The sequence below is a fragment of the Tiliqua scincoides genome, chromosome 2 (assembly GCF_035046505.1).
Source record: "Tiliqua scincoides isolate rTilSci1 chromosome 2, rTilSci1.hap2, whole genome shotgun sequence".
Taxonomy (NCBI): Eukaryota; Metazoa; Chordata; class Lepidosauria; order Squamata; family Scincidae; genus Tiliqua; species Tiliqua scincoides.
Window position 1 is genome coordinate 25056818 of NC_089822.1, and position 26573 is coordinate 25083390.

At 42.7% G+C, this 26573-nt stretch overlaps 1 protein-coding gene across 2 annotated transcripts; it reads right to left on the bottom strand.

The window, feature by feature from the left end:
- Positions 1-3644: 3644 nt before the first annotated feature.
- Positions 3645-25281, bottom strand: ERCC8 (ERCC excision repair 8, CSA ubiquitin ligase complex subunit). 2 transcript variants are annotated; one of them, XM_066616128.1, is made up of 12 exons: positions 25141-25281; positions 21752-21847; positions 21501-21602; positions 19286-19409; positions 16043-16124; positions 14467-14535; positions 12912-12978; positions 10054-10157; positions 8957-9081; positions 6707-6904; positions 5605-5691; positions 3645-3913 (listed from the first exon to the last, which is right to left on the bottom strand). In XM_066616128.1, exons 1-12 carry the CDS (start codon positions 25215-25217, stop codon positions 3842-3844), a joined length of 1203 nt encoding a protein of 400 aa, XP_066472225.1. In that variant the 5' UTR covers positions 25218-25281; the 3' UTR covers positions 3645-3841. The 2 variants fall into 2 exon arrangements, with proteins under 2 accessions (XP_066472225.1, XP_066472226.1); XM_066616129.1 differs by lacking the exons at positions 16043-16124; positions 21501-21602; positions 21752-21847; positions 25141-25281 and having other exon boundaries at positions 19286-19403.
- Between the last annotated feature and the right edge of the window lie 1292 nt (positions 25282-26573).

The following is a 26573-nucleotide window of genomic DNA, read 5'->3' on the forward strand; positions in this document are numbered from 1 at the left end:
AAACAAAAATTACTGCATTTTGGTATTTAAGATCTTTTCCAGAAATTAAAATGGATTAGTTTTCTAGTTCGAAATAATACTGTGGCTGCATCTGCTAATACTATATCACCTACCTAGTACACTTTTAAAGTTATATCAGTAATATCTTAGTTTGTGGACAAAAAGCAACTCTGTTCTGGAATGGGATTACCTCTTCTACCTACCTTTTGTTATACTGATGAGTGAGGATTCCAAAATGCAATTGCAGAAAGATTGCCATTCACAGATGTAAAGTGCCATATTTAGCATACCCTACTATATGTAGCAAGTTCATTGTTGCTTTTATAAGTTTTATAAGGTTTGGTGATATGTTATCCCTATTTGTAACTAGACTCCTGAGTAAAGTATCTCATTTTTTATTTGGTGATCAACACATTTCAAGCCATGACAGTTTGAAAGAAAGAAAATGAGCTGAGTGACTTTAAAAACTATACCTTGAGATCGAGAAACGCTACGTAGAGTTTCCTACCATAATGGACAAAATATTTTTCAGCTAGAAAAGAGAGCAAAAAGGTATGGTCATTCATAAAGGACCCGGGACGAAAACCGATTTGCTCCTTGCCTGGGAGGGGCACCAAAAGTGCCCATGTGGTCAGTCTTGAGAGCAGAAGTTTCGAGTATAACTTACCGATGATGGAGAGTAAGCTGATAGGTCTGTAGTTCTCAGGTAGGGTAGGATCACCTTTCTTGAAAATGGGGACAATAATGGATGAGAGCCAGGTTGTTGGAATGCAACCTGAGAAAATAAATAAGCTATAGTTTATAAGGGTAAATAAATTAGCTATAGGGAAAGCCCACCATGTGGGCTGACTGGAAAGAATCTCACTAAGAATACCGTTGGGGCCTGGTGACTTGCCTGCTTTTAAAGAGGAGATTAATGATAATATCTCACTTGGTTCCACTGGGGGCCATTCCGGAAAGTTGGGAGCAGGAGAAAATGATCTATCTTGGGAGGGAGCAGAGAAAATATTGGAGAAATACACCTCCCAAGAGACAGAAGAAACAGAAGAGGGATTTGAATTTAAGGAATAAAAGGAAGGAGAGACTAAAGCCCAAAAGGCCTTATGATTATTAGAAGAGACTGCAGTTAAAAGCTGCCTCCATTTGCTCTGGGCATAATCATGTTTTTTGATCTCTAGCAGTTCTTTATATTGCAATCTTAACTGAAAGTATGATTGTAAAGATGAAGGTGTAGGGTTATGACGAATTAGAAGAAAAGTCTGTCTAATTGAATCCTTAAATAACCGACATTCCCTATCGAACCAGGGAGAGCGGTTTGTAGGTTTAGGAGAATTCCTATACGAAGCAAGAAATGTAGATAAAGAAGATGAGATGGTAGACTAGGCAGAAACAGCCTCTACAGGAGAGTTAGTTGCAATCAAAAGATCTATGAAGGGCGATAATCGCTTCAGATGAAAACCAAGATGTTAAGGCCTCCTCTAAGTGATAAGACCATTTAGGGCGAGAAGGAAGAGGATTGGTGGAGTTATTATTATCGTTAGTGGAAGGAATGGCTATATGTAATTGGAGAGGAAAATGATCACTTTCATGAAAGGGAACAATCTGAAAGTCGGAAAGGGAAGGAAGTAAGACTGGGGAAGCAAGATCAAGGTCAATAACGCTAGACCCTCTTGGGGCAAAATGCGTAAAGGCTCCGGGGAGGTTCGCTTCCAAATATCCATTCAGGATAGTAAGATTTAGGGCAATACATAAGTCAATCAAATAAGGCGCGTATTCATTGACCGTCTGGTCTAAGGAACAATGAGGGGATAAGAACCAAGGATGAATAGAGTCGTCCACTTCCAATTGTATACACCGAGCTAAAGCAGAATTATTGGGACCAAGTCTAGTATTGAAATCTCCTAAAATAAGGAGAGGGATGGGAGGTTGTAAAGAAAGATAATTATAACAAAGAGCCTTCACTATACCCCAAATGTGTAAAGTTGAAACATCAGATGGAGGAAAATATATATTAACCAACAGAATTTGAAGATTTTGACACCGGAATAAAAAGGATTGGAAATAAGGGGAAATAAAGGCGAGAGGAGTTAAAACAAAATGGGAAGAAATTTTGGGACTCTTGAGTTTGGAGTTCACCTTCCTTCAACTACTGCATGGGCTTTAACATTTAAATTCTGGCTCCGCTTCCATCTGTCACTTCCATCAGATTCCCTTCTTAATGACCTGCTAAGAGACCCTTTTTTTGTCCAGTTGGTTTCTAAAAATTGACTCTAAATTGAATTCCCTAGATCTTTCTTCGGAATCTTTAGCGGATCTTGATGTCAACAATGCTTACAAGCTTATTCGAACTAGGCTCTGGGAAGCTGAATTTGCCTCTCTTTCTGCTGATCTTAATCCAGTATGTTCTCCTCTTTTTTTTGGTCGCTGTCCCTCACCAGGTCAGTCAGCTAAATATTTTGTTACCCTAATAAATCCCTCCCTTTGAAGGGCTTTTATGCTTGCGCGTATTAACATTTTCCCTTCTTCGTATCACCTTGGCAGATTTTCCCATATTTCTCGGAACCTCAGATTATGCGCCTTTTGTTATCTTGAACCGGACACACTTGAGCATATTCTGATCTATTGCCCAGCGCACTGTACACTCCGAAAGCTGTATTTGAAGCCCTTTTTATGTCATTCTGCCAGTCCATTTATTGATCCCCTTTGCTCTGCTTAGTGATAATCAAGTAAACATTACTATAGCAGTTGCCAGTTTTCTATCCCAAATTATTAAAATTTTCCCCCCTTCCTAAAAATTGCCTTTTACTCCCCCCCTACTTTATTTTTGGATTATTTCCCTCCTCCTCCTCCCTGCCTCATTATGTTTACCCTTTTAGTGATTGTAATAATTTCTGTGTTGTTTTATTTTGTTCATGTTATATGCCAATAAAGGTTGTGATGATGATGATGATGAACTATACCTTATATCAGAGGTTCTCAAACTGGGGCATCATGATGCCCCAGCCTGAGGACCTCTGCATGTATTCCTTTAAGGGCTGAGGAGGGGAGAATGCAGCAACAAGATCCCCAGGATCGAACCACTTTTTTGGGGGGGCAGGGTCTTTTACTTACACAAGTCAGCATCAGGTTTCTGGCAGTGCAGGAAGCCCCACAGAAGCCTCCTCAGGGCTCCCCAAGCTGCAGAGACTGTGAAAAGCATGATCACAACCCACTTCTGGTTTCACAATCGCAAACTGGAAGTGGGTTGCGATAGTTCTTTTCAGTCTTTGCAACTTGGGGAGCCTGCTGCTGCCTTGTGTAAGTAAAAGACAGCCCCTGCCCCCCCAAGCAATCCTGAGGATTGAGTTGCTGCATTCCCCCCTCCCATGCCAAGACTCTCAGACTAAAGGAGTTTGAGAACCCTGTCAAACTTGTACTATGGATGTTTTTGAGGAGAAAACCTTCTGTACAATAAATCCAAAGATACGACTGTGGCATCCAAGTATGTGGCCATGAAAATTTCAGTTGTATGAAGTACAAATGTAAGTGTACATGGTTTTTACTCTGGAGAATAAAAAAAGAACACCAGTTCAGTGAAGTCAGAGAGGCACTGCCCTGGCTAAAGGTAGAGAGTAACCCCCCCCCCCCCAAAAAAAGACGGAACACACAAAAGCATAATTTATCTTAGGAAAACTACATAGACAAAACAAAAAGCCAAGAAAAGTAACTGTACAGAGAATTATTTCCTATCAGATTATAAGGATCCAAAGTCCCTCCTAACAGTGAGTACTTGTCCTGTAGACAATGCCCTGCCTTCAGAACTGCATGAATGCGAGTTTTATGTTAACAGCTCATTAGGAATTCATTCTTCATCACTGCTGCTGCTGCTCCATGCATCTTCGTATGCAGGTTTCACAGACTGCTGAGGTATCAACTAAAAAGAAATAAAGAATCACAATGTCAGGATGGGAACTTGTAAATGGCTGCCATCTACACCAACACTTACGTACAGAGCAGTTTGGAAAAGTTTCGCTGCAGTCACAGAAATTGCTATTTGTGGAATCTGTGACCAGCAACATTGCATGTTTCTTCATGCCAGGCTCATGACCAAGGCTGGGTAGGCACTGAACACAGTGCATTACGTGGAAAGGCCTCAGGTTCCAGATTTCAAGAGGCAGTTCCCAAAACCTTTTACAAAACCCAACCTGTTAGGTATTCCCTTCCTTCTGGCAGCACACACCAGCATGTGAAAATAGTGTAGCTTGAGCCAGGTTTCTCAGTGTTCCTAGTGCTTTGTTCCCAAAACATTTCAAAAACACATTGTCCTGTGGTGCCTTAATGACTAAAGATTTAAAAAAATAGCACAAACAATAAGAAATTGATTACAAAAATACATTCTAAGCCCAACAACTTTCGACTTAGATGAAATCAGAGGAACAAAAAGAAATATTGGTGATCGCAAGGAATCCCATTAATTGTGGTAGTCCTGGTAGAACCTAATGCCTGGATGGAATGGGGTGGGTTTGGTGGCGGTGGCATAGTTCTTGTACCTGGACTTGGGTCCACACAGATCTCCACCAGTGATTTTGCTGGTGCAGGATTACCCCTGGGTAAGGGAACGAATGTTCCAGAGGAGACCTCTAAGACTCCCCCCAACCCCATAGGATGCAACATGAGCTATTTTGATGCAGCTGCATCATTGGGAGCAGGGGGAGCATAGGACTGGGCTGTAACTGATTGTGCCTTAGAACAGCTGGTGTTGTAATCAATCAGAGGCTTAATCCTATTAGACTCTAGACTTCATCCTACCTGGGAACCAGGATTTAATGCAAGATAATAAGAGTGGTCAAAGAGATATGAATAATGATCATAGTTCAATATGTACATGAAGTTTCCAAGGAAGAACAGCCCAACACAGATACATTTGATTTCAAAAGAGGGAAATGGTAAAAAGGAAATAAAAGAAAAGGCAAGAGTCTCTCCAGAGTGATGCTGATTATTTAAAACCATAATAACAGAAGCTCAACTAGAATGCATATCCAGGAGTATGTCAGTATGGCTCATGAGTGAAGTCAAGGAAACTACTAACGGTAAGAAAGCCTTCTTCAGAAAATGGAGTCTTGCCCAAATGAAGAGAATAAAAAGGAAAACAAGCTGACAAAGCTAGAACAGGATGTGATAAAAGAACATGAGAAGAGCATAATGTGAAGAGAGGGAAATTTTTCTCCCCCTCTCATGACAATAGGACCCGGGTAATTCAATTCTGAGAAATTTAGGATGGACAGAAGGAGGTAATTCTTCACATAGCATGTGAAGAATCTGTGGAATTCATTGTCACTAAATGTGGTGATGCTCACTAGCTTGGATGGTTTTAAAGGGGATTGGACAAATTCATGGAGGAAAAGGCTATCAATGGCTACTATGATATCCATGTGATGCCTCCTGTACTACTGTCTCTGAATCCCAGTCTCAGGGAAACAATAGTGGGAGAGAAGCATGACTTTCTCTCATGCCTGTGTGCCACATTGGACAACAGGATGCTGGACTAGATTTTGGTTTGATTCAGCAGGTCTTTTATTAAGTTCTTATATAGCCCTAGTTTTGCTCTAGTGCAAAGCTGTTCACCTTTTCAGAGGTATCATCTGGTTCAGGTTCCTGCAGAGATGGTACCCAGGCAAGGATATTGCTATCTCGACCACTACTATAAAGTTCCTGCCATTAGGAAAAAGTCAGAGAAGTTATTGAATACTGAAGCAGAAACAGTTGCAACACTTAAGGGAGATCTGCTTTTTAGACTTGGGGGGAAAAGGCCACAGAAAATTCACACACACAAAAAACAAAGGAACTTCAATGAGACTAAAGCACTAAGCACATCCGTTACAAGCAACATTTTCCTTTTATTATTCTATATTCTTTGTTATCTACTTCCATGTATTAGAGTAGGGGTGTCCAAATGTTTTGGCAGGAGGGCCACATCATCTCTCTGACACTGTGTTGGGGGCTGGGGAAAAAAGGATTAATTTACATTTAAATTTGAATAAATTTACATAAATGAATTTATTAGAGATGGAACTTAAGTGAATGAATGCAGTAGCTCAAGGTCTAGCACAAAGCAAGGCCAGCCTTTCCTTCGCTGCCGCTGCTGCATTGCAGACGTGAAACAGCACGTAGTGGAGGGAGCCCTCGTCCCACAGCTTAGGTGAGTGGTCCTCATGCTGAGAGCAGTTGTGTCGGGCCAGCATGGGCTCCAGCAAGTCTCTAGAAGGCCAGAGGCTCATGGGAGACTGGGGGCTCCCCGGGGGCCAGATTGGGAGCCCCCATGGGACGTTTGGGCACTCTGTATAAGAGTAATCTATGAGCAATGGACCGTATCTCAATTGTCTATAATTCATACAAGGCTGCACAGCTCCAGTCAATTCCTGTCCACCAACATCAACGGTTATTTATGTTCTTACTGAAATCCCTATATGCGCTATGGGCACTGCTTTTCTAGGTCAAGCTCTCTAAACTCCATCTTGATCTCTGTTTGCTACCAAGATGCCAGCTCATTTAGGTCAATGTAGTCAGGGGAAAAGGCATGAAGTTGCAAATTCCTATCTCAGAATTTGCCTGAGAGTCAGTCCCTTTGAAATAAATAGGACTTACTTCTGAGGATTGACTTACTTCTGTTGATATGCAAAGGACTGCACTGTAAATGTTCTAAAATTCCCCCAAAGACTTCACTTACCTGAAAATTAGGTTGAAAGACACAGCAGTCAACAGAACTATAATGTCCCCTAAGCATAGTGATCAGTTCTCCTGAGTAAATTGTATAAATAGCAACAGTGCTACCATATGGCACAAATGCAAATTCTGGACTGCAGCCACGAGAGACAGTAAATTTGAGTCCCTTTCTACTGTCATTGCACACCTTCCCGTAGTTCACCTGTAAAATGCAGGATTGCAGTGTTAGCCCATGATATCACAAAAGCTGTTGTCTGTACATTTCCAAACTGAAGTTCATTTCCTAAAACTGAATATTGCATTGTTTCTACCACAATAGCCTTCTCTCCAGTTTTTACACAGTTGATGGCTTAGAGCAGAGGTTTTCAGACTGGAGTGTCATGACGCCCCAGCCTGAGGGCCCTGACCTCTTTCCCCTTAAGGGACGGGGGCAACCAGGAGGCAGCTGCGCAATCCCCAGGATCGCACAGCTCAGAAAATAAAATAATAATAATAATAATACAGGTATTTATATACCGCCTTTCTTGGTCGTCAGATTTCTCCTCAGACTTTATTCAAGGCGGTTTACATAGGCAAGCTATTTAAAGCCCCGTAGGGATTTTTACAATTGAAAGAAGGTTCTATCTTTCAAGAACCACAACAACCCAGATGTTTCTCTCTGATCTGGTTTCACATTCTGGCCTCAGAGGGCTGCAGGGGCTTGACAGTACTTACCACAGCCTCCTGGGGGTGCAGGGAGCCCTGTGTGACTGTCTGCAGGGCTCCCCGAAGCTTCACAAGTGAAAGTGGGGCAATCACACCCCACCTCCGCTAAACCAGAAGCAGAGCGTGATCACTCCACTTTCACTTCTGCTGACCTGGGGTGCCCGGCAGAGGCTTGTGCAGGGCTCCCCGCACTCCAGGAGAGCTGCTGCAGGGACTCGTGAGTACACCCCAGTCCCTGCAGCCCCCCTGAGCAGTGCGATCCTAGGGAAGAAGCAGTGTGGAAAAGTGGAAGGACCTGCCACTGGCAGGTTTTTGAATGCATGCTTATGTAAAAGACCTCCCTGAAAGTAGAAAACAGTTACATAAGGAAGGAAAATTCTAGCCTAGTCTTTGCTTGATGTGCTGCTTTTCTACATGCAGGGAAATTTTGATGCAGTGGAACTTTAAAAATGGTATCTGCCAACTGCAGCCCTAAGTGCTGCAATAAATTCTATTCTTTCTTTTTTTGCATGTGCAGATGAGCCAAAAACATCTCCATTTTAAACAAAATCTGATCCCTGAAAGGAGGCAGCAAAGTATGCGGGAATGGAGGTGAAGGCAAATGAAGGTGTGCAACTCCAAGGTTCTCATTAAGCCCTTTCCCCGAATTCACTCTCTGCCTCTCCCTCTCTGGACTATTTGAGTTTGAACATCACAGAAACAAGGTTTACTGGTTTACAGTATTAATTTCAACCCTTTCTCTTCATCAGGCTTAACAATGGTTTAACAATGATACAGAACAAGCATACAAAAAGTTAATATCAAATTGCATTGAAAGTGGCATATACATGTTCAAGTGACAGATTTGTTAAAGCTAGATAACAGGTAATTTCCTAGTCTAGCTCAGAAGTACCTCATTGGCCTCCTAGTTGTTTTCAAATATATGTACAGCTTAAGAGATACAGTTATAGGAAAAGCTTTACCAAACTGTAAATCTATGCAATTCATTTCCGAACGACATTAAAAACACAGTAGTGTGCCTTAGGGTGTAATCCTAACTTCTTATGTCAGTGCTTTCCAGCACTGGCATAGTGGTGCCAATGGGCCATGTGCTGCATCCTGCAGTTGGGTGTCAGTCATGGAGGCCTCCTCAAAGTAAAGGAATGTTTGTTCCCTTACCTCAGAGCTGCATTGCCCTTATGTCAGTGCTGGAAAGTACTGACATAAGGGGTTAGGACTGCACCCTTATTCATATTAATTACTGCAGATGAATGAATTTTATGACAAGAGAAATGAGATGTTATCTCAGACACATGTTGCCCTCATATGTATTTAATGAAGTTTTATACTTCAATAATCTATTAAATATACAACAATACACAGTGGGAAAGTGTCAACTTGATATCAAGTGATAATCCAGGATCACAAAACTGTATTCTTTCTGTTTCCCTGCAGGAGAAATTCTTGCATGTGGACAACTCTCATTCTGTTCTCACCTTTTGATGACAAAGCAAATGCTCCAGAGAAAATCAGGATCCAACCCAAACCATCCATAACAACATCATCTTACCAGTGTGTTCTCTCCACTGGAACTGTTCCAGAGTCTCATGCGGTCATCAGTACCAATTGTCAGAAGGTGAAGACCATCACTTGAAAAGCACAAGCCATTAGCTCTCCCATTATGTGCAGTATGTCCTGCCAGGAAAATATAGACAAGTCTAACAGATCAATCTTATGCTTATCAACTCCAAATAAAGTCCCACTGATTTCAATGGGACTTATTACCAGCTAAGGGCCCAATCCTATCCAACTTTCCAGCCCTGGTGTAGCTGTGCCAATAGGGATTGCACTGCATCTTATGATGGGAGGGTAGTTATGGAGGCCTCCACAAGGTAAGGGAACATTTGTTCCCTTGCCAAGGGGCTGCATTGCAGCTGCACTGGGGCTGGAAAGTTGGATAGGATTGGGCTCTAAATGTGTATAGCAGTGGTTCTCAAACTTTATAGCACTGGGACCCACTTTTAGAATGACTATCTGTTGGGACCCAAAGGAAGTGATGTCATTAACTTGGCAGTGATGTCACGGCTGGAAGTGACATCAAGCAGGAAAATTTTTAACACCCCCGTATGACAAAATCAAATCAAAACAATCAAGTAAGTAACTCAAAAGCTTACAATAAGTATAAGTTTAAAAATTTATTTAAAATGAAGAAGACCCCTCCTAACCCTCCCAAGCAGTTGCTGATCTGTTAAAAAAAATTCTCCTAACATTCCAAAGGTTGCAATTCTATCTCCACTTACTCAGGAGTAAATTCCACTGACTAACATTGTTAAAAGCATATATATAGTAGTCTGTTAAAAGTACAGATCTGCAACATTTTTCCAGGTGCAGTCACATACCATGGTAGCATCTAGCCTAATATATTAAAAATAAAATACACACTGAAACGAATGGAGTCCCACCTGGAATTGGCTTGTGACCCACCTAGTGGATCCTGACCCACAGTTTGACAAACACTGGTATATAGGATTGCAGCCTCATTCTTATACAGAACAATATAGCAACAATTTATTGCTACATTATGAATAAATGTAGCCATGGAAGATGAAAAATTGTGTAAGACCCTACATGAACGACATAACTGTACTGCATATATTCACTAATTACCTGATTCACCAGCTGCTCCAGACTTCTTGCCATTGTGTTGGTCTAGGTTAATCAGACAAGCAGATGCTCGCCTCACATCCCATAATTTCACTCTAGTGTCAGCACTAAAAGGGGGAAAAAAAGCAGCGGGGAGGTGACGGGAGGCGTGGGGAGTGACGCACACAAGAGGGTGACACTACTCCTGGTCAAAATTTTTTAAATCTTGGTATGTTCAAATACCATCATGATATATATCATTTGATGCATAATTTCATACGTAATGCAATGAAACAAACTGAATTGAAATATCTCTATTCTATCAAAAAACCAGTGGGGTGGGGACAATAGCGCATCACCACGCCTACCACCCGGGGCATTGCCCTGCTCACTGCATGGGAAGAGGTCCATTATGGGCGCTGGCCTCCCGCACCAGGTTACAAAAATCCTAGTGACACCACTGGGTAAGAGGAATTGTTTCTCTTCATCCCCACATCACTCTGATTGGCACAATGCCTTCATTTAGATGAGAATTTCTCTGTTTATCTGAATATGGCTATGTGCAGGTATTTTTTTGCCAATTAATATGCATCCATTGGTCTTCCCTATCCCACTATTTTTAAAGCCATAAAATGCTATTTTCCTCCAAAGCAAAGAGCATTTCTGATGATCTTGTGAGTTACAGAAGGAGAAGGTTTCATTAACTCCCCAAAATTCTTCTCTACATTTGATTGGTCTCTTTCTATTTTCAGAGCATAAATTCAATGCATCACAATCTGAACAGGTTAAAATTAAGCAATGTAATAAATAATTTCCCCTTGCTTTGAAAAGTAACAATTACTTCTTATGAAACTTTTCAAGTATCTTTATCCCACATTTTGACCCGAGTCCTCAAGGTGGCTTACACAGTTTTATTAAGCTGTTATTCAAACTATTATTCAAATTCAGCAAACACCACCATAACACTCATAGAAAACCAGTTAAAACAGATCAATAATAATAATAGCAGAAGAAGGAGGAAGTTCAATTTAACAAACCCCATTAAATGCCATTAAGTGTCTGGGTAAATAAAAGTGTTTTACCTGGTGCCTAAAAACCATCAGAATATATGCCAAGAATACACTAGTTTACTTAATGGGTTATTTTTCTTGTTTAAGTGTTACCGTGGTCTTTCTGCTGCTGTCTCTGTGAAATTGCTGTCTCACTAAACAAAACAAGTTTGCTTTATATTAAGCCCCACAGAAATCATTAGTCTGAAAAATGTCCACGTTGGGGGGGGGGGGGGGGCTTTGTTCAGCTTTGGCTGTTGTGCCAGTTGCAATTGCACCTGTGTAGTTCTGACCTAGTCACAGTGGTCCATGCCTTTGCGGACCATAGACCTCAGTGGTTCATGACATTGTGATCCTGCAATGCAATGCGTTCTACATGGAGCTGCTCTTGATGACAAGTCCAGAAACTGCACTTGGTATTGAACGTGGTGATATGAGGTTGCAGAAACTTGGTTGCTGAAGTTTTAGTAGCTGCCGGTTTGTTTCTGGGCCTAATTCAAGGTTCAAGTTTTAATCTTTAAAGCCCTTAATAGTTTGGAGCCAGATCTGAAAGCCAGATCTTCTCCAATATTTATCAGTTATTGCCTAGCAACTTCAAAGGCTTTTCTTTGTGTGGCTCCCTTGACTGAAGCAAGGGGGCAGCAGTGGGAGGAAGGTCCTTCTTGGTTCTGGCCCACTAAAATGTGGAATTTCTTTCCAAGGAAAATATGATCAATCACTTCCCTGGACACTTTCTGACAGGGCTTAAAGAATTTTTTTTTTTCAATTCAATTGGCTTTTGTTGGTGGGTAGGGTGGAGGGGGAATACTGATAGGTGGGAATGTTGGATGGGGTCTGTTGGAATTATTATCTGTTGTCTCTATATTTTTATGTTTTAACTGTTTTTAGGTTTTTTAATTTATGCTATTGTGGTTTTAAGCACTGAAGTTTGTTGCACATGTTTTATTATGTTTGTTGTAAATAGTCTTGGTTGTCAGGTTTTGTTACCCAAGGAAAGATGGTATATAAATCTGCAAATAAAGTGAATACCTGTTGCATTCTTCAGCAATAGATAATATTTCTTAAGTGCTTATACTTTTATGACATGGACAGCCCAATCCTAACGTGCTGGAACAGGCAGGCCAGTGGGGCTGCGCTGTATCCAGTGCAAGTTTTGGGCTGTCTCAGGCTCTGCCTGAGGCAAGGGGAAACTTTTCCCCTTACCCTGGGGAAAGCCACAGCAGGTGGCGCAAATCCAAGCAGCTTGGGACTGTCCCAGGCCACCTGGAAATGGGGCTAAGATTCAGCATTACTGCCAGATCCTGGTTCCACCCCCCACTCCCTGCTCACCTGCCCTCAGGAATGCCCAGCGCCCGCTCTTCCCCACTCCAAAATGCCTCCCTCCTTCCTCCCCCCATGCCCCCACAGACCTGTGCACCAGTCAAGCTTGGCTGATGCAAACTCACCCGATCCAGGGCTTGTGTCATTGCAGGGAAGCTGGGGCACGTCAGGGCTTATCACCCTGAAAAGTGGTGCAAAACTGCTTTACAGCACTTTCGTGACATGCTTCACAAAAGGATTGCTGCTCAGGATTGCACACTAAGTCAAATACAGTCTAGGGAACCAATATTCTGATAATGAAAGCTCAGGTTATCTTTCCCACTTCCTTCTCTCATACATATACAAACACAGCACAACCCACTCAAATCAAACTGACCTTGCTTTAAATTCCAGAAGAAACACATACCTAACACAAGCCAAGAGAAACTAACTTAAGAGTAAAAGATAACACCCCCAAAAATGCAGAACCATTTTTTTTAATGACCAGCTTTCATGATAATCATTGTGTTTTACCTTGCTGTTGCCAAAATGTATTCATAACGTGGTGACCAACATACTGCTAGTACTTCCTGGTAGTGACCTAAAAATATGAAGCATAAGAATCCTTAGAAGTATTCAAGTGAATCCTTATAGGCTGGGGCATGGTCTTCCCTTGCAAGGGACTGTCAAAGGAAGGAAAGAGCCTAATTTTGCCTCTTGGCACATATGCACAGCACATAGGTACTGTGCCATGGCAGTCTGAACGCAAGCTCTATGTGCACCACCCATATTCTCGTCCAACTTTTTAGCTCAAGGGATTGAATGACACTGAAGGGGGCTGTATATAGATATAGCAGCTCCATATATATCTCCCGTTCCCTGGAATAGAGTCTTCCATATGCCTACACCAAGGGGAGAAACACAGCTCCGGTTTTCTGGGAATTCCATCATATATGGATCCTTGTCCCTACCTGGGAGGAAACTGTGGGTACAATCCTAACCAGGTCTACTCAGAAGTAAGTCCTATTTTATTCAATGGGGCTTACTCTCAGGGAAGTATGGTTAGGATTGCAGCCTATGTCTCATAATACTTTTACAAATGAAAATTAGACACAACTTTTTTGTGTACAAGACCTCTCTTATTAACCTGCATGATTAATGTAAGATATTACTTTATACTTAGGTCATTCACTTATCTAGCCTAGCAGTGTCTGCTCTGGTTGACAGCAGCTCTCCAAAATCTTAACTGATGTCCTTCTCTGCCTTACTACCAGAGATGGTAGGGCTTTAACTGGAATCTTTTTGTATGCATTGTGATATGGTCTCTTATAAAGCTCAAAGTACAAACTGTGTAAGCTTATTTCAGACAAAAATGAGCAGGAAGATTTTGAAATTTGAGCAGCAATATCCAATATGGCAGCCACAGGGAGAAAAATTAGGAGAGAAAAGATTGAGAGTTTGCCCAGGGAATAGGAATGATATTTTGCACTGCATATATCTAGTTGCATTTAAGAATATAAGAACAGCCCCGCTGGTTAAGGCCAAAGGCCCATCTAGTCCAATTTCCTGAATTTCACAGAGGCCCAGATCTCTATTACTGATTACTCATTTTCTGGAATAAAAAGCTTTATTTCATGGCTCAACTAAGCCCAGTTGTATGCATGTCTACTCAGATATAAGTCCCATTATAATCAATGGGATTTACTTCCAGGTAAATATAGATAGGATTGCAGCCTTAATGGTTGTATTGGATTCAGCCAAATACATGTAAAACTTACAATCTTCTCTGGCTAAGGCTAAGATAAGATACTATCTTGGTTTTCTTAGTCCCCTTTGAACACCAAGTATTTTACATTTTAATAATGTGAAACTCTGACTAAGTAAAGCCAATAGTTTTCATAATAATGATTAACAGTTCTTGTTTCACAGATCCATAGTACCAAACTTGACACATGGAAAAAGCCCCTTTCCCTGTGGCGTTTGCACAACTGACACTAAACACATCCGTCACAAAGAATAGAGCATGCCCCTATACTGGGCAGTTTACTCAAAGTAGTTATTGTCTAACATTCATATTTCAGATAAGTACCCTGCAGAATGTGAGAACAAGATCCAGACTTCAAATCACAAAGCTGTACTTTAGGGCTTTTGGTACCAACTGTAAAAGAAAAAGACAAAAAGCCATTGAAGGAAACAGGTGCAAAGGCTGCACATTAAAATTAGAGTCATAAAAAAGCACACCGAAGTCATGGAAGCTTGATTACATTTATTATACCTTTGGGGCCCTCAGATAAGTGGACCACATCCATTTTTCAATGTCCAAATATTCTTTTAGACAATTACGCTGCCAAAGCTTTTGCATCCCCATTCAGCATATTTCCCAGAGATGTAAAATAAAGAGGCAAAGGTGAACAGATTCTAGTTTCTCTACAAATTGATACAATTCACTGATATATTTGAATGTGCAGACAGAAGTGAATCATGTGTAAGTTACATGACACACAAAAACAATCTTCAAAACAAATCAGCTGTTAGGATTAAATGCCAACTTGATTCAAAGAAATCTGAGCCACCCCAAACACTGACGTTTATCTTGGTTATCTAACAATACTGAATCTGAAGTACTAATTAATGAATACAAGAACTGTTACTGAGGATACACTGATTTGGCAGAGGAATACAAAACATATATATTCCACTCACTGCATCAACCCCACTGAAATGAATCTGTGCTATTAAAAATTACCCTATTCTGGTGAAGTTTTTAATAAAGAAAACTGGGGAAGGAGGAGGAAAGCCCCAAGCAAGTCAGGGCACTGCCCACCAAAGCAGGCTGCTTGATGTCAGTTTTTCCAAACCTATTCTAGAATGCTTGGCATTTGCCTAGGTATGAAAGAAGCTGAAATAAAAATTGTTTCTTATGGTGGTTTATTTCAACAATATAGACTCCTTCCCCTAACCACCAGCAACCCTTTTTCCTACACAGCCCAAACTATTACCTAAAATTAGCTAGAATGAAAACACAGGCATCTAGAAGCTAACACATTCACGTCAAACTCTTCTTATGAACTAACTGATATACAGGTTGGTCCTCAGCATCCACAGGGTTTCTGTTCCTGGAACCCCCATAGATGCAAAAAACGGTGAATAAAGAAATCTATAATCTGACCTTTTTCTGAGGTGTGAGGACATCCAAAGTATTCCAAACTTGTGGCTGGAGGACCCAATGAGGATGTCCTGGATGTAACTTCCAGTTGCATCTGGGAGGTCCTTAGCCATGGGTTTGGAACCCACAGTGGGTTAAATCTGCAGGTTTTGAATCCACTGATAAAGAGGACTCACTGTAACCATGAGCACCATAGTCACTTCTCTACTTACATGAAAACAGGTACAAATACCAGCACAGTATGAAGACAGCATCAGCAGACATGCCCTAGTAACATTTGTACTAATGTAAACATTTTCTAATGACTAACAGGTCTAAGAAAATTACTTAAGTGAAACCAAATGCACATGTTTTAAAATCACAATGATGGATGAGACAAAATATGAGTCCTGGTTCAGGTTGCACTGTGTATAAACAAGCTGCTCATTCATTTACAGAAAAATGAAGACACTCTGATTGGTTTTTACCCTAAAAAATAACCTTTAAAATGAATACAAACCTGCAATTAAGCAATGCTTTGTGGCAACAGGAGACATGTGATGATTATATACAGTTTCCTCAAAATTAAACACCTCCGCAGGCTGTCAATTGAAAGACAATTATTTATTAAGCTTCTGTCCTGAGCCGAATCCTAACAAGAATGTAAAGCCACTGGCTTGGATCTAACTAACCACAAGTGGAGATCTACTTATGGAACAAGGCAGTCCCTTTCTCCTTCTGCTGCCAACTCTTTGGAAACTGCTTTTCAGGCAGGACCCTCCAGAATGGCATGGGGGACTGCAGTATGAAGAGGGAAATCAGTGTAAATTGGGAGGAGGTACTATCCTTTGGATCCAAGCTCTAGCCTACACTTGCTCAACCATTTAAAAATTATGCAGGATTAGTAAGTGAGCAAACTTAAGACGAAATCAAGCTCCAATCCTGCAAATACCATCAAGATATACAAGAAATACATACTTGTATTTGCAGGGTGGGATCCTAAATAGTTGAAAGAATGAGTCTGAACTCAGAGAAAGGAACACAAAATAGAAGTAGCAGAACGGAGCAGTACCAGAAACTCCTCAGTAAGACTAGTTGTTTTAAAGCAGTCACCATCTGCCAAACATAAAAAGAAAAAGCAAGCAGAGATTGTTCTAAGACAATGGATGAAACTGAACTTATACTTTCATTTGGGTTCTACTTTTGACATTTTGAAGCGTCTGGTATTTGGGGAATTCATACTTGTTGAAAGAAGCTCAAAGAGTCTATATACAGTTTCCTCAAAATTAAACACCTCCATAGGTTGTTTATTAAGCTTCTAACCTGAGCCAAATCCTAACAACGTTTTAAAATCACTGGCTACCTTTGACTGTGTCCCAGTATGTCAAAGTTATGGGGAGAGGCAAAAAAAATCCACCCTGCAAAATAGAAGTACAGTAGCTCACCTTGACTCGACCCAATGTGGTTTTGGAACCCATGTCAGGTGTGCCCACAGTGGAACGCTTGGATGTGACCTCTGGTCATGTCCAGGAGGTCTTTTGAAGCACAGATAGATTGCATGTGACCTCTGGTTTTTGCTAAACCAGAACTGCCTGCTAGAAGACTCCAGCAGGCATTCTGAGGTGCAGGAAGGTAGTGCGAGACCTTCTCATCATCATCATCATCATCATAAATACAGGTATTTCTATACCGCCTTTCTTGGTCCTCAAATTTCTCCCTAGACTTCATTGAAGGCGGTTTACATAGGCAGGCAATTTTTAAATCCCCGTAGGGACTTTTACAATTTGAAAGGTTTCTATCTTTCAAGAAACCACAACATTCAGATATTTCATTCTTGATCTGGTCGCACATTCTGGCCTCCATCCTACCACGCTCAGAGCAGATGGAATAGCTAGGCTCAGCTTGTCAGCTGCTTCAAGGTCGCATGGTGCCGGTGGCCTCGAACTGGCGACCTTTGGATGTTATCTTCAGGCAAATGGGAGGCTCAGCCCTCTAGACCAGACCTCAGAACATGCCTCAGAACACGAGCTCTGACCATGAATTCATGATCCATGGCTTTTTGGCATTCATAAGGGCTCTGGGAATGGAACCCCTGTGAATGCAGAGGGTTGACCTGTAGTATATCATGAAGGTCACACGCATACTGATATGAAACTGTTTGGTCAGTGGACTTTGAGAAATATATGACTGTAGTTTTGATACCCGATCTGTCCTGCTTTCAATCTCCACCTCCTATTCCTTTCTTCAAGAGTAACTACACTGACAGCACCTACTTGGTCTACTACATCAACAAGCAGACCTTTTGAGAAATAACCAACTCCGCAGTCTTGACTCTGTTTACCTGCTTTACTGAATCTGCTTTACTGTTAACTGAATCAACTTAAGCCATTTCTGCCCAATGTTGCATATACGCAACAGGGACCACATAGGTACACCTGTGGGCTGGAGAGAAATGGGTTAAGGTGGGATTAAAAAGTTTCTAAATAAATAAATAAACTTAAGTCAATTTGCCATCATCTGTACTTTGCAGCCAATGGCCTTTACAAAAATCCAACTATCAATTTTTATTGATTCTAAATGTGTAAGAGCCCAATCATGTGGTCTGTGGCACGGCTCTGTGCCACAGACCACAGTTGCAAATGTGCCCTAAGGCATGTTTGCGTAGCTCAATGCCGGGCTCCCGCCGGAGCTAGCCCAGCGCCGGCTGGCGCTGGGCTAGCGCGCGGCAGTCACCCAGGTTCCCTGGCTCAGCGGTCTCCCAGATTGCTGGGTTGTGGAACGGGAGGCGGGGGCGTGGCAAGGTGTTCCAGGGAGGGGGGAGGCATGGCCGGGGGTGTGGGGAGGTGTGTCAAGGAGAGGCAGATCCGTGGAGCTGAGCTCCGCAGGATTCAAGGCACTCACGGAGGGCTGCACGCCCTACACGAGTGCCTTTACTTTAGTGCTGACATTTTTGTCTGTGCTAAAGAGAGTAGCCCCATAGCGGGACTGCTTCCCTTACTCGGGGGAAGGAGACGAATGTCTCCTTCTCCTGGGGTGCCTCCTGCAGTAGCGTGGGAGGCGTAGGATCCAATGGCAGCCCTCCATGGAGCCGCCGAGCCTGGGCGCTGCGGGCAGCTCAGGATTGGGCTGTAAATCATCTTTCTAACTTTGTCTGCTTTCTTTCTCCCACCACAGACTGATCTTCTCCAGAGCTTGATCTCACATCAATTTCTAGTGTCTGCTATTTTTCAGTATTGATCCCGCTGCAATTACTTCCTACACAGCCTGGAAATCCTTGCAAAAACAAGGGTGTGCTGGAATGCCAACAGGTTGCTTCTGTTACTTATTTAAATAATTTATACCCCACCTTTTCCTTTCCAAAGCATTCCCCTGCTAAAGCACTTTCCTTGCCAAATGCTCAAGGCAGCTTATAAAATGTTCATAAAATACAATACCACAATATGGTATTTATTATTGCATTATTAGGTTTGAAAACATTTCAGCTACTGATTCTATTGGTTCGGGCTGCTGCTTCTCTGATTGGCACTATATTGTTCTATAGTAATATTATTACTTTTATTGTATGGTGCCCTGGGTGCCTTGTACTGAAGGGCAATCTCGACATTATACAAAAATGAAATACATAATACATGAATACAAAATTAAATACATAATACATGCTCATTGCCTCAATTCAAATTAAGCTTGGCAAGAATGTGCATTTCACATCCTAGATATGCAGTACTTCCCAAGATGAGATCCAATAATTAAATACGTTTCTTACTTGTAATGTGTTTGTATCCCATATTTTCAATGTTTTATCAAAGGAGCTTGATGTAAACATGCCAGTGTCATGAGGGTACCACTGAACTGTCTCTACGCTGAATTTGTGCACATCAGGATGGCTTCTACAATGCCGTAATAAAAAAAAAATTTTAGACAGGCAAGGTTGGACCACAACTAAACATAACCATACACAGATGTGTGAGGGTATACTGTAGCTCTCAGAAGCAAATGTGCAGGAAGTGGCTGGGTCAGCAAGAGAGCTTAACCACCTTTAGTTTAAAATGGGGAGAAGGTCTTCATGAGTTAGCAGTCTTCCCAGACAAGTGCTGTACTTGCACTTCTTGTCCTCTGGTTCAATGGCACAGCAAAGCCTAAATAAGATCTATGAACACCATCTACTGGACAAGGAACTAATCACAGTTCTAGGATCTATATACTCCAATTCAAACCAGTAGTCTTCAAAGTTCAACAAGATCCATTTCTCCCCATTTTCCAGTGAAAAATTCCTGATGCCAAGTTGTCAAAGCTTTGCAAAAACAACTTCCTTCTCCATGTGTAATACAAATCCACATTATGTGACTGGTAGTCTTGACAATGGAGCATACATACAAATTATTGCACCTTCACATACAGTGGAAATTAGTGTAAAAGGGCAGTGCCCTTTTAGCACCCTAAACAAGACTATTTCAGTGAAAAACCCAACTATCTAAAAATCCCAGAATTTTCAAATTAGAGCAAAATCCTCATAAACGCTTTACTCTCCCCATTCCACCAACATACCTGTCATTCCTCTTCTCTTAAAATTATTGCCCTCACAGAATACACAGTTGGTAGTAAATTTAAAGGAATATTATTGCTATGAATTTAGCAGTCATAATGGACACCTATAATGGGCAACTCAATGTTCACATTCCAAAAGCTAGGATGTAAAAAAGCATGGCTCCTCAAAGGTGGGGAAGTAGGTACAGCTATCTGACTCCCCAGGTAGGAAAGTACTAAAGAACTCTGTTTTTAATACTTCCAGATCTCTCTCTCCCCCACCCACGACCCAACCCACCTTGATATCAAATTCCAAATCAATCACAAGTGGAGTAATTTTCCCACTCATACAAAATTTTTTACACATCCCAAACAAACTTTATTCAAAGAATTCCAATTTCCAACCAATAATACTCATGTATTAACTCCATGAAGAAGTTGAGATTAGTATTCACCTTTTTTGGGGTCACTGAATTCACATCAGGCATGACATATATTCCTATTTCTCCTTTTGATTCAAAATGTTGAATCCAACACAGTCATCCTCAGATTAATAGACAGTGCTTCTGAAAAAAATAGAATATTCAGGCCCATCCATGAGGTTGACTAAGATGACTGCCTCAGGAAGCACAGTGGTGGTGGTGGAGACACCCACTTCCATCCATCCTTCTTCCACCCCTTTCCCTCTGGAATGTAAAAGGATGAGGGAAACCAAACAGAAGAGAAAATGTGGTAGAGATAAAAAGTGAAGGACTATAGTGCTGGAGAACCCAACTGTTTTCCTCCACACTTCCACTTCTGCTCTGTTTTCCTTTCCTTTTTCCAGTCCAGGGAGTAAGAGGAGCAGAAGCAGTTCTCATGCTACCTGAGTAGCTTTTATCCTTTTTCTGAGTAGCTTTTTTCCATAAGAAGAGCCCTGCTGGATCAGACCAAGGACCCAGCTACTTGTATCTTGCAATGGCCCACCAGATGGACCACACAGACAACAAGATATTGGTATCCTGTTGCCACTCCCTTGCATCTGGCATTCAGAGAGAGGCTACCTTTAAAACCCGGCAGTTGCTTACAGATCATGGCTTATAACCATAATGGACTTTTCACTAACCTGTGATGGACTGTTTTTCCATAAATCTATCTATTCCCCCTTCAAAGGCATCTAGGCCAGGTGGCATCATAACATTCTGGTTCAAAGAGTTCCACATATTAATTATATGCTGGGTAAAGAAACCACCTCCACGTCCTCTATGTTGCTCTTGTCTTGGCTCTGCTGATACTGCCCGATAGGCCAGCATATCCAATAATCCAGCACCATCTAAGTCTCAAACATGTCGGATCATCAGAAGTCTACTTTTGTTTTGTTCATTATGCTAATACAGTAAAATATGAATTTATATTGTGTGTGTGTGTGTGCGTGCGTGTGTAAGATAAGGATTTCATTTCTAAGGAATACATACCTGCCTATAGAGCAAACTGCTTTGCATGTATAGCATGGTTTCCTGCTAAAATTTTCAAGGTCATACAATACGATAACACCATCTGAACCACCTGAAAGCATACTGTAAAGAAAAAAATTACAACATTACACAGTAAAAAAAGTGCAGTCTTGTGTTCATTAAAAAGCCTGTCCAAAATAAACTAGTTAATATATTTTTAAATCTGCTTTATGAACTTCATTTTGTAATCAAATATAGTATAATGTACATACTATCGTCCTTCAACAGGTTCGATATCCAGAGTACTAACGCCGCTTGCATGGATCCTCTGTATGTCTTTATTCTTGTTTAACTCCAAACTCAATACCCTTTTAAAAAAAGTTAATCAATGATGAACAATAAGGAATACGAAGATTTTACATGATTTACAGCTGTTCAAAATCATAAATATCAGTCCCTCCAAATGAAGCCATGGAGCTGAATGTTCTTGTACTTCCTCTAGTACAGGGATCTCCAAACCCAGGCCCGGGGGCCAGATGCGGCCCGAGGTGAGCCTCTATCCGGCCTGCAGCCAGCCTCTGATCTCCTGAGAATCTCTGGGCCCCAGAGTTGTGTTGTGGGGTGGGGGAATGGGGTCCATTTAAATGTGTGCTATATTTATTGGGCTGTGTCGGCATTAGGTGTCACAAAGGCACAGCTGGGACACTTTGCGCTGAGTCAGCACCATCCCAGAGCTAGTCAGAGCCAAGCCAAGCCCAGCCAGATGCCGCCTGGAGCTAGGCAAGAGCTCCAGGCTGTGCTGAGGGCTTTGGGGGAGGTGTTCTGGGGTGGGGGAGGAACTTGAGCAGGGGTAGGTGGGACCTGCAGACCTCTGCTCTGCCAGATCCTGGACTCCATGTCAGGCCGGCGCAGACCTGAGAAGCCCCATTGCAGAACTTAGGGCTTCCCCCAGGGAGACCTCCGGTGGCTGCTATGGTGCCACAGGATGCAGCAGTGGCCATTTTGGTGTCACTGGGTGGCAGTGCCACCTGTAGAATTAGACTGTTATTCCTGTGAGAGATATTTATTTCCAATGGGTTCAGTACTAACCTGGATGAGATCACAGCATTTATTTCAACATGTGATGAATTAAATTGCAAACAAAGGACACCTAGTGGATAAGGTCCCACCTGTACAAACTAATGTGCAGTCAGAGCCCAGTGAACAGGCAGGACCCCAGCCTGTACGCAGGGCTCATGTACCTAGTACCAGGAAAGCTTTTTCATGGGTTTTGTCAAATGCAGAATTAGCAGGGCCAACAGGAACAAATCCCATTTTCTCCTGCAATCAGGCTAGCGCCGTGGGGCTGCTACATGTGTAGACTCAAAGTAGCAGTCTATCAGAGCATGGGCTGGGCTGGGCTGGGCTGAATTTCATTCCCTTCCCAGAACTGAGATTCTAAAATTCTACATGGGATTCCACAGAGAGTCTGAATGCCTGAAAACGACAAGTGAAGACAATTGAAAAGAGAGGTAAGTCCATAAGAATACAAGTTGTCCTGCATAAGAATATAAGAAGAGAACCCCCCCCACCCTGCTGGATTAGGCCATAGACCCATCTAGTCCAGCTTCCTGTACCTCACAGTGACCCACCAAATATCTCAGGGAGCACACAAAACAACAGGAGACCCGCATCCTAGTGTCCTTCCTTGCATCTGGCATTCTGAGGTAGCCATGAGGATGCACAGACCCATCATGGCTTGTAAACTATGATGGGCTTTTCTTCCAGAAATCTGTCTAATTCCCTTTTGAAGGCATCCAGGTCCAATGCCATCACCACATCCTGTGGCAAGGAGTTCCACAGATGAACTGCACGCTGGGTAAAGAAATGTTTTCTTTTGTGTGTCCTAACTCTTCCAACACTCAAATGGAAGCCCCCTGGTTCTGGTGTTGTGTGAGAGGGAAACGAACATCCCTCTATCCAGTGGCAAGGAGTTCCACAGACTAACCACATGTTGGGCAAAGATGCACTTCCTTTTGTCGGTCCTGAGTCTCCCATCACACAATAAGAACATAAGAACATAAGAACAGCCCCACTGGATCAGGCCATAGGCCCATCTAGTCCAGCTTCCTGTATCTCACAGCGGCCCACCAAATGCCCCAGGGAGCACACCAGATAACAAGAGACCTCATCCTGGTGCTCTCCCCTACATCTGGCATTCTGACTTAACCCATTCCTAAAATCAGGAGGTTGCGCATACACATCATGGCTTGTACCACATAATGGATTTTTCCTCCAGAAACTCGTCCAATCCCCTTTTAAAGGCGTCTAGGCTAGACGCCAGCACCACATCCTGTGGCAAGGAGTTCCACAGACCGACCACACACTGAGTAAAGAAATATTTTCTTTTGTCTGTCCTAACCCGCCCAACACTCAATTTTAGTGGATGTCCCCTGGTTCTGGTATTATGTGAGAGTGTAAAGAGCATCTCCCTATCCACTCTGTCCATCCCCTGCATAATTTTGTATGTCTCAATCATGTCCCCCCTCAGGCGTCTCTTTTCTAGGCTGAAGAGGCCCAAACGCCGTAGCCTTTCCTCATAAGGAAGGTGCCCCAGCCCGGTAATCATCTTAGTCGCTCTCTTTTGCACCTTTTCCATTTCCACTATGTCTTTTTTGAGATGCGGCGACCAGAACTGGACACAATACTCCAGGTGTGGCCTTACCATCGATTTGTACAACGGCATTATAATACTAACCGTTTTGTTCTCAATACCCTTCCTAATGATCCCAAGCATAGAATTGGCCTTCTTCACTGCCGCCGCACATTGGGTCGACACTTTCATCGACCTGTCCACCACCACCCCAAGATCTCTCTCCTGATCTGTCACAGACAGCTCAGAACCCATCAGCCTATATCTAAAGTTTTGATTTTTTGCCCCAATGTGCATGACTTTACACTTACTGACATTGAAGCGCATCTGCCATTTTGCTGCCCATTCTGCCAGTCTGGAGAGATCCTTCTGGAGCTCCTCACAATCACTTCTGGTCTTTACCACTCGGAAAAGTTTGGTGTCGTCTGCAAACTTAGCCACTTCACTGCTCAACCCTGTCTCCAGGTCATTTATGAAGAGGTTGAAAAGCACCGGTCCCAGGACAGATCCTTGGGGCACACCGCTTTTCACCTCTCTCCATTGTGAAAATTGCCCATTGACACCCACTCTCTGCTTCCTGGCCTCCAACCAGTTCTCAATCCACGAGAGGACCTGTCCTCTAATTCCCTGACTGTGGAGTTTTTTCAGTAGCCAAACTGAGTGGGTATCTCTGGTTCTGGTGTTGTGTGAGAGGGAAAAGAGCATCTCTCTACCCACTCTAGCCAACCCGTGGCAGATCCTGTGGCAAGGAGTTCCGCAGACTAATGGCAAGGTGGGTAAAGAAATACTTCCCTGTGTGTGTCCAGACCCTCCCAACACTCGGTTCCAGGGGCTGTGCCCTGGTGCAGGCGTCGTGCGAGAGGAAGAGGAACACCCTCTGTCCGTCCTGCGGCAAGGAGTTCCAGAATAACCACGCGCTGGGTAAAGAACTCTTGTGCCCGCCCGTCCGTCCCAACACTTCCTGCCAGTGGCCATGCCTAGGAGGAGCCTAGAGGGGAGGCCAGCTCGGTCCACCCGGGCCTGCCTCACCTCCTGGTGGCCTCAGCCCGGCGCAGCCTGAGCGGGTCGTCCAGACCGGTCTGCCGGCCAGAAATGAAGCCCAGCATAGCGAGAGGCACTCATGGTCACGGCGCCGCCATCCTGAGAAGGGATCGAGCGCCCATTGGCTCCGGGCGCCGCCGTCTCAGCCAATGCCGGGGCTCGTTACTTAGACGCCGCCACCGCTCCCTGACAGGCTGCGGGTTGGAGAAAAAAAAACAAAAACAATGAGAATGCGCATGCGCGGCTCAACTCGCTGTAGAGTTAGCCGAGGAAAAACTCTAGAATCAAATCACTATTGCAGTTCTTTGCACTTCCGGTTTCCACTGGGCTTCCACTGTACAAAATACAGAGATTCAGCCAGTATCTATTTTATTTGTAGCTTATTTGATGTCACCAGTTCATTATTGATTATATTTTATTATTTTAACTATACCAATAATCAACATTAAAATCATTAATTACTAACTATATTTATTCATCCTCTGTGTGATGCAGGGAGGCCTCACCCAGGCATGGTTGTAAATACAATAATAATGCTGCAGCCACGACTGGTTGAAGCCAGGACAGCCTTATAAAACTATAACATCTTCATTATATTATTACATTATTGATTTATACTTTATTGTATATGAATACAATATACAATATGAATATATTGTATTCATTGTATATGAATATTGTATATGAATACAATATGTATACTGTATATGAATATTGTATATGAATACAATATACAATATACAATATGAATACATCCACCGGGTAGATGGGACTCGTCAGCCTGGGAAGGCAGCTCATCTGAGAGAAGGAAAACTCTGATCCCAAACCTCCACTGCCTTTGGCTACATCCAGTTATGGAAAAGGCTTCAGGAGTCAACCTCGAGGCAAAATCCGGAGCTGGAGTTCCTGAGGCAGTTCATGGCTGAACACAGTCATGTTCTGGCAACTCCTGCGACGCCGCTGGAACCAACCGTATTGGCTTCTGCCTTTCCATTGGACCATTTCAGTGACGTGGAGAGGGGGGATTTCCTGCATGGGTAACAGTCTTTCCTCCATATCTACTTGACCCAGGCTTCGCGCACTGGAGAGGACACTCTGTTCCAGAACCACCATTCAGGGCAATACCATAGTCTTCCGAGACTGGAGGATGCCAACAGTATGTATATGAATACATAAGAACATAAGAACAGCCCCACTGGATCAGGCCATAGGCCCATCTAGTCCAGCTTCCTGTATGTCACAGTGGCCCACCAAATGCCCCAGGGAGCACACCAGATAACAAGAGACCTGCATCCTGGTGCCCTCCCTTGCATTGGCATTCTGACATAGCCCATTTCTAAAATCAGGAGGTTGCACATACACATCATGGCTTGTAACCCATAATGGATTTTTCCTCCAGAAACTTGTCCAATCCCCTTTTA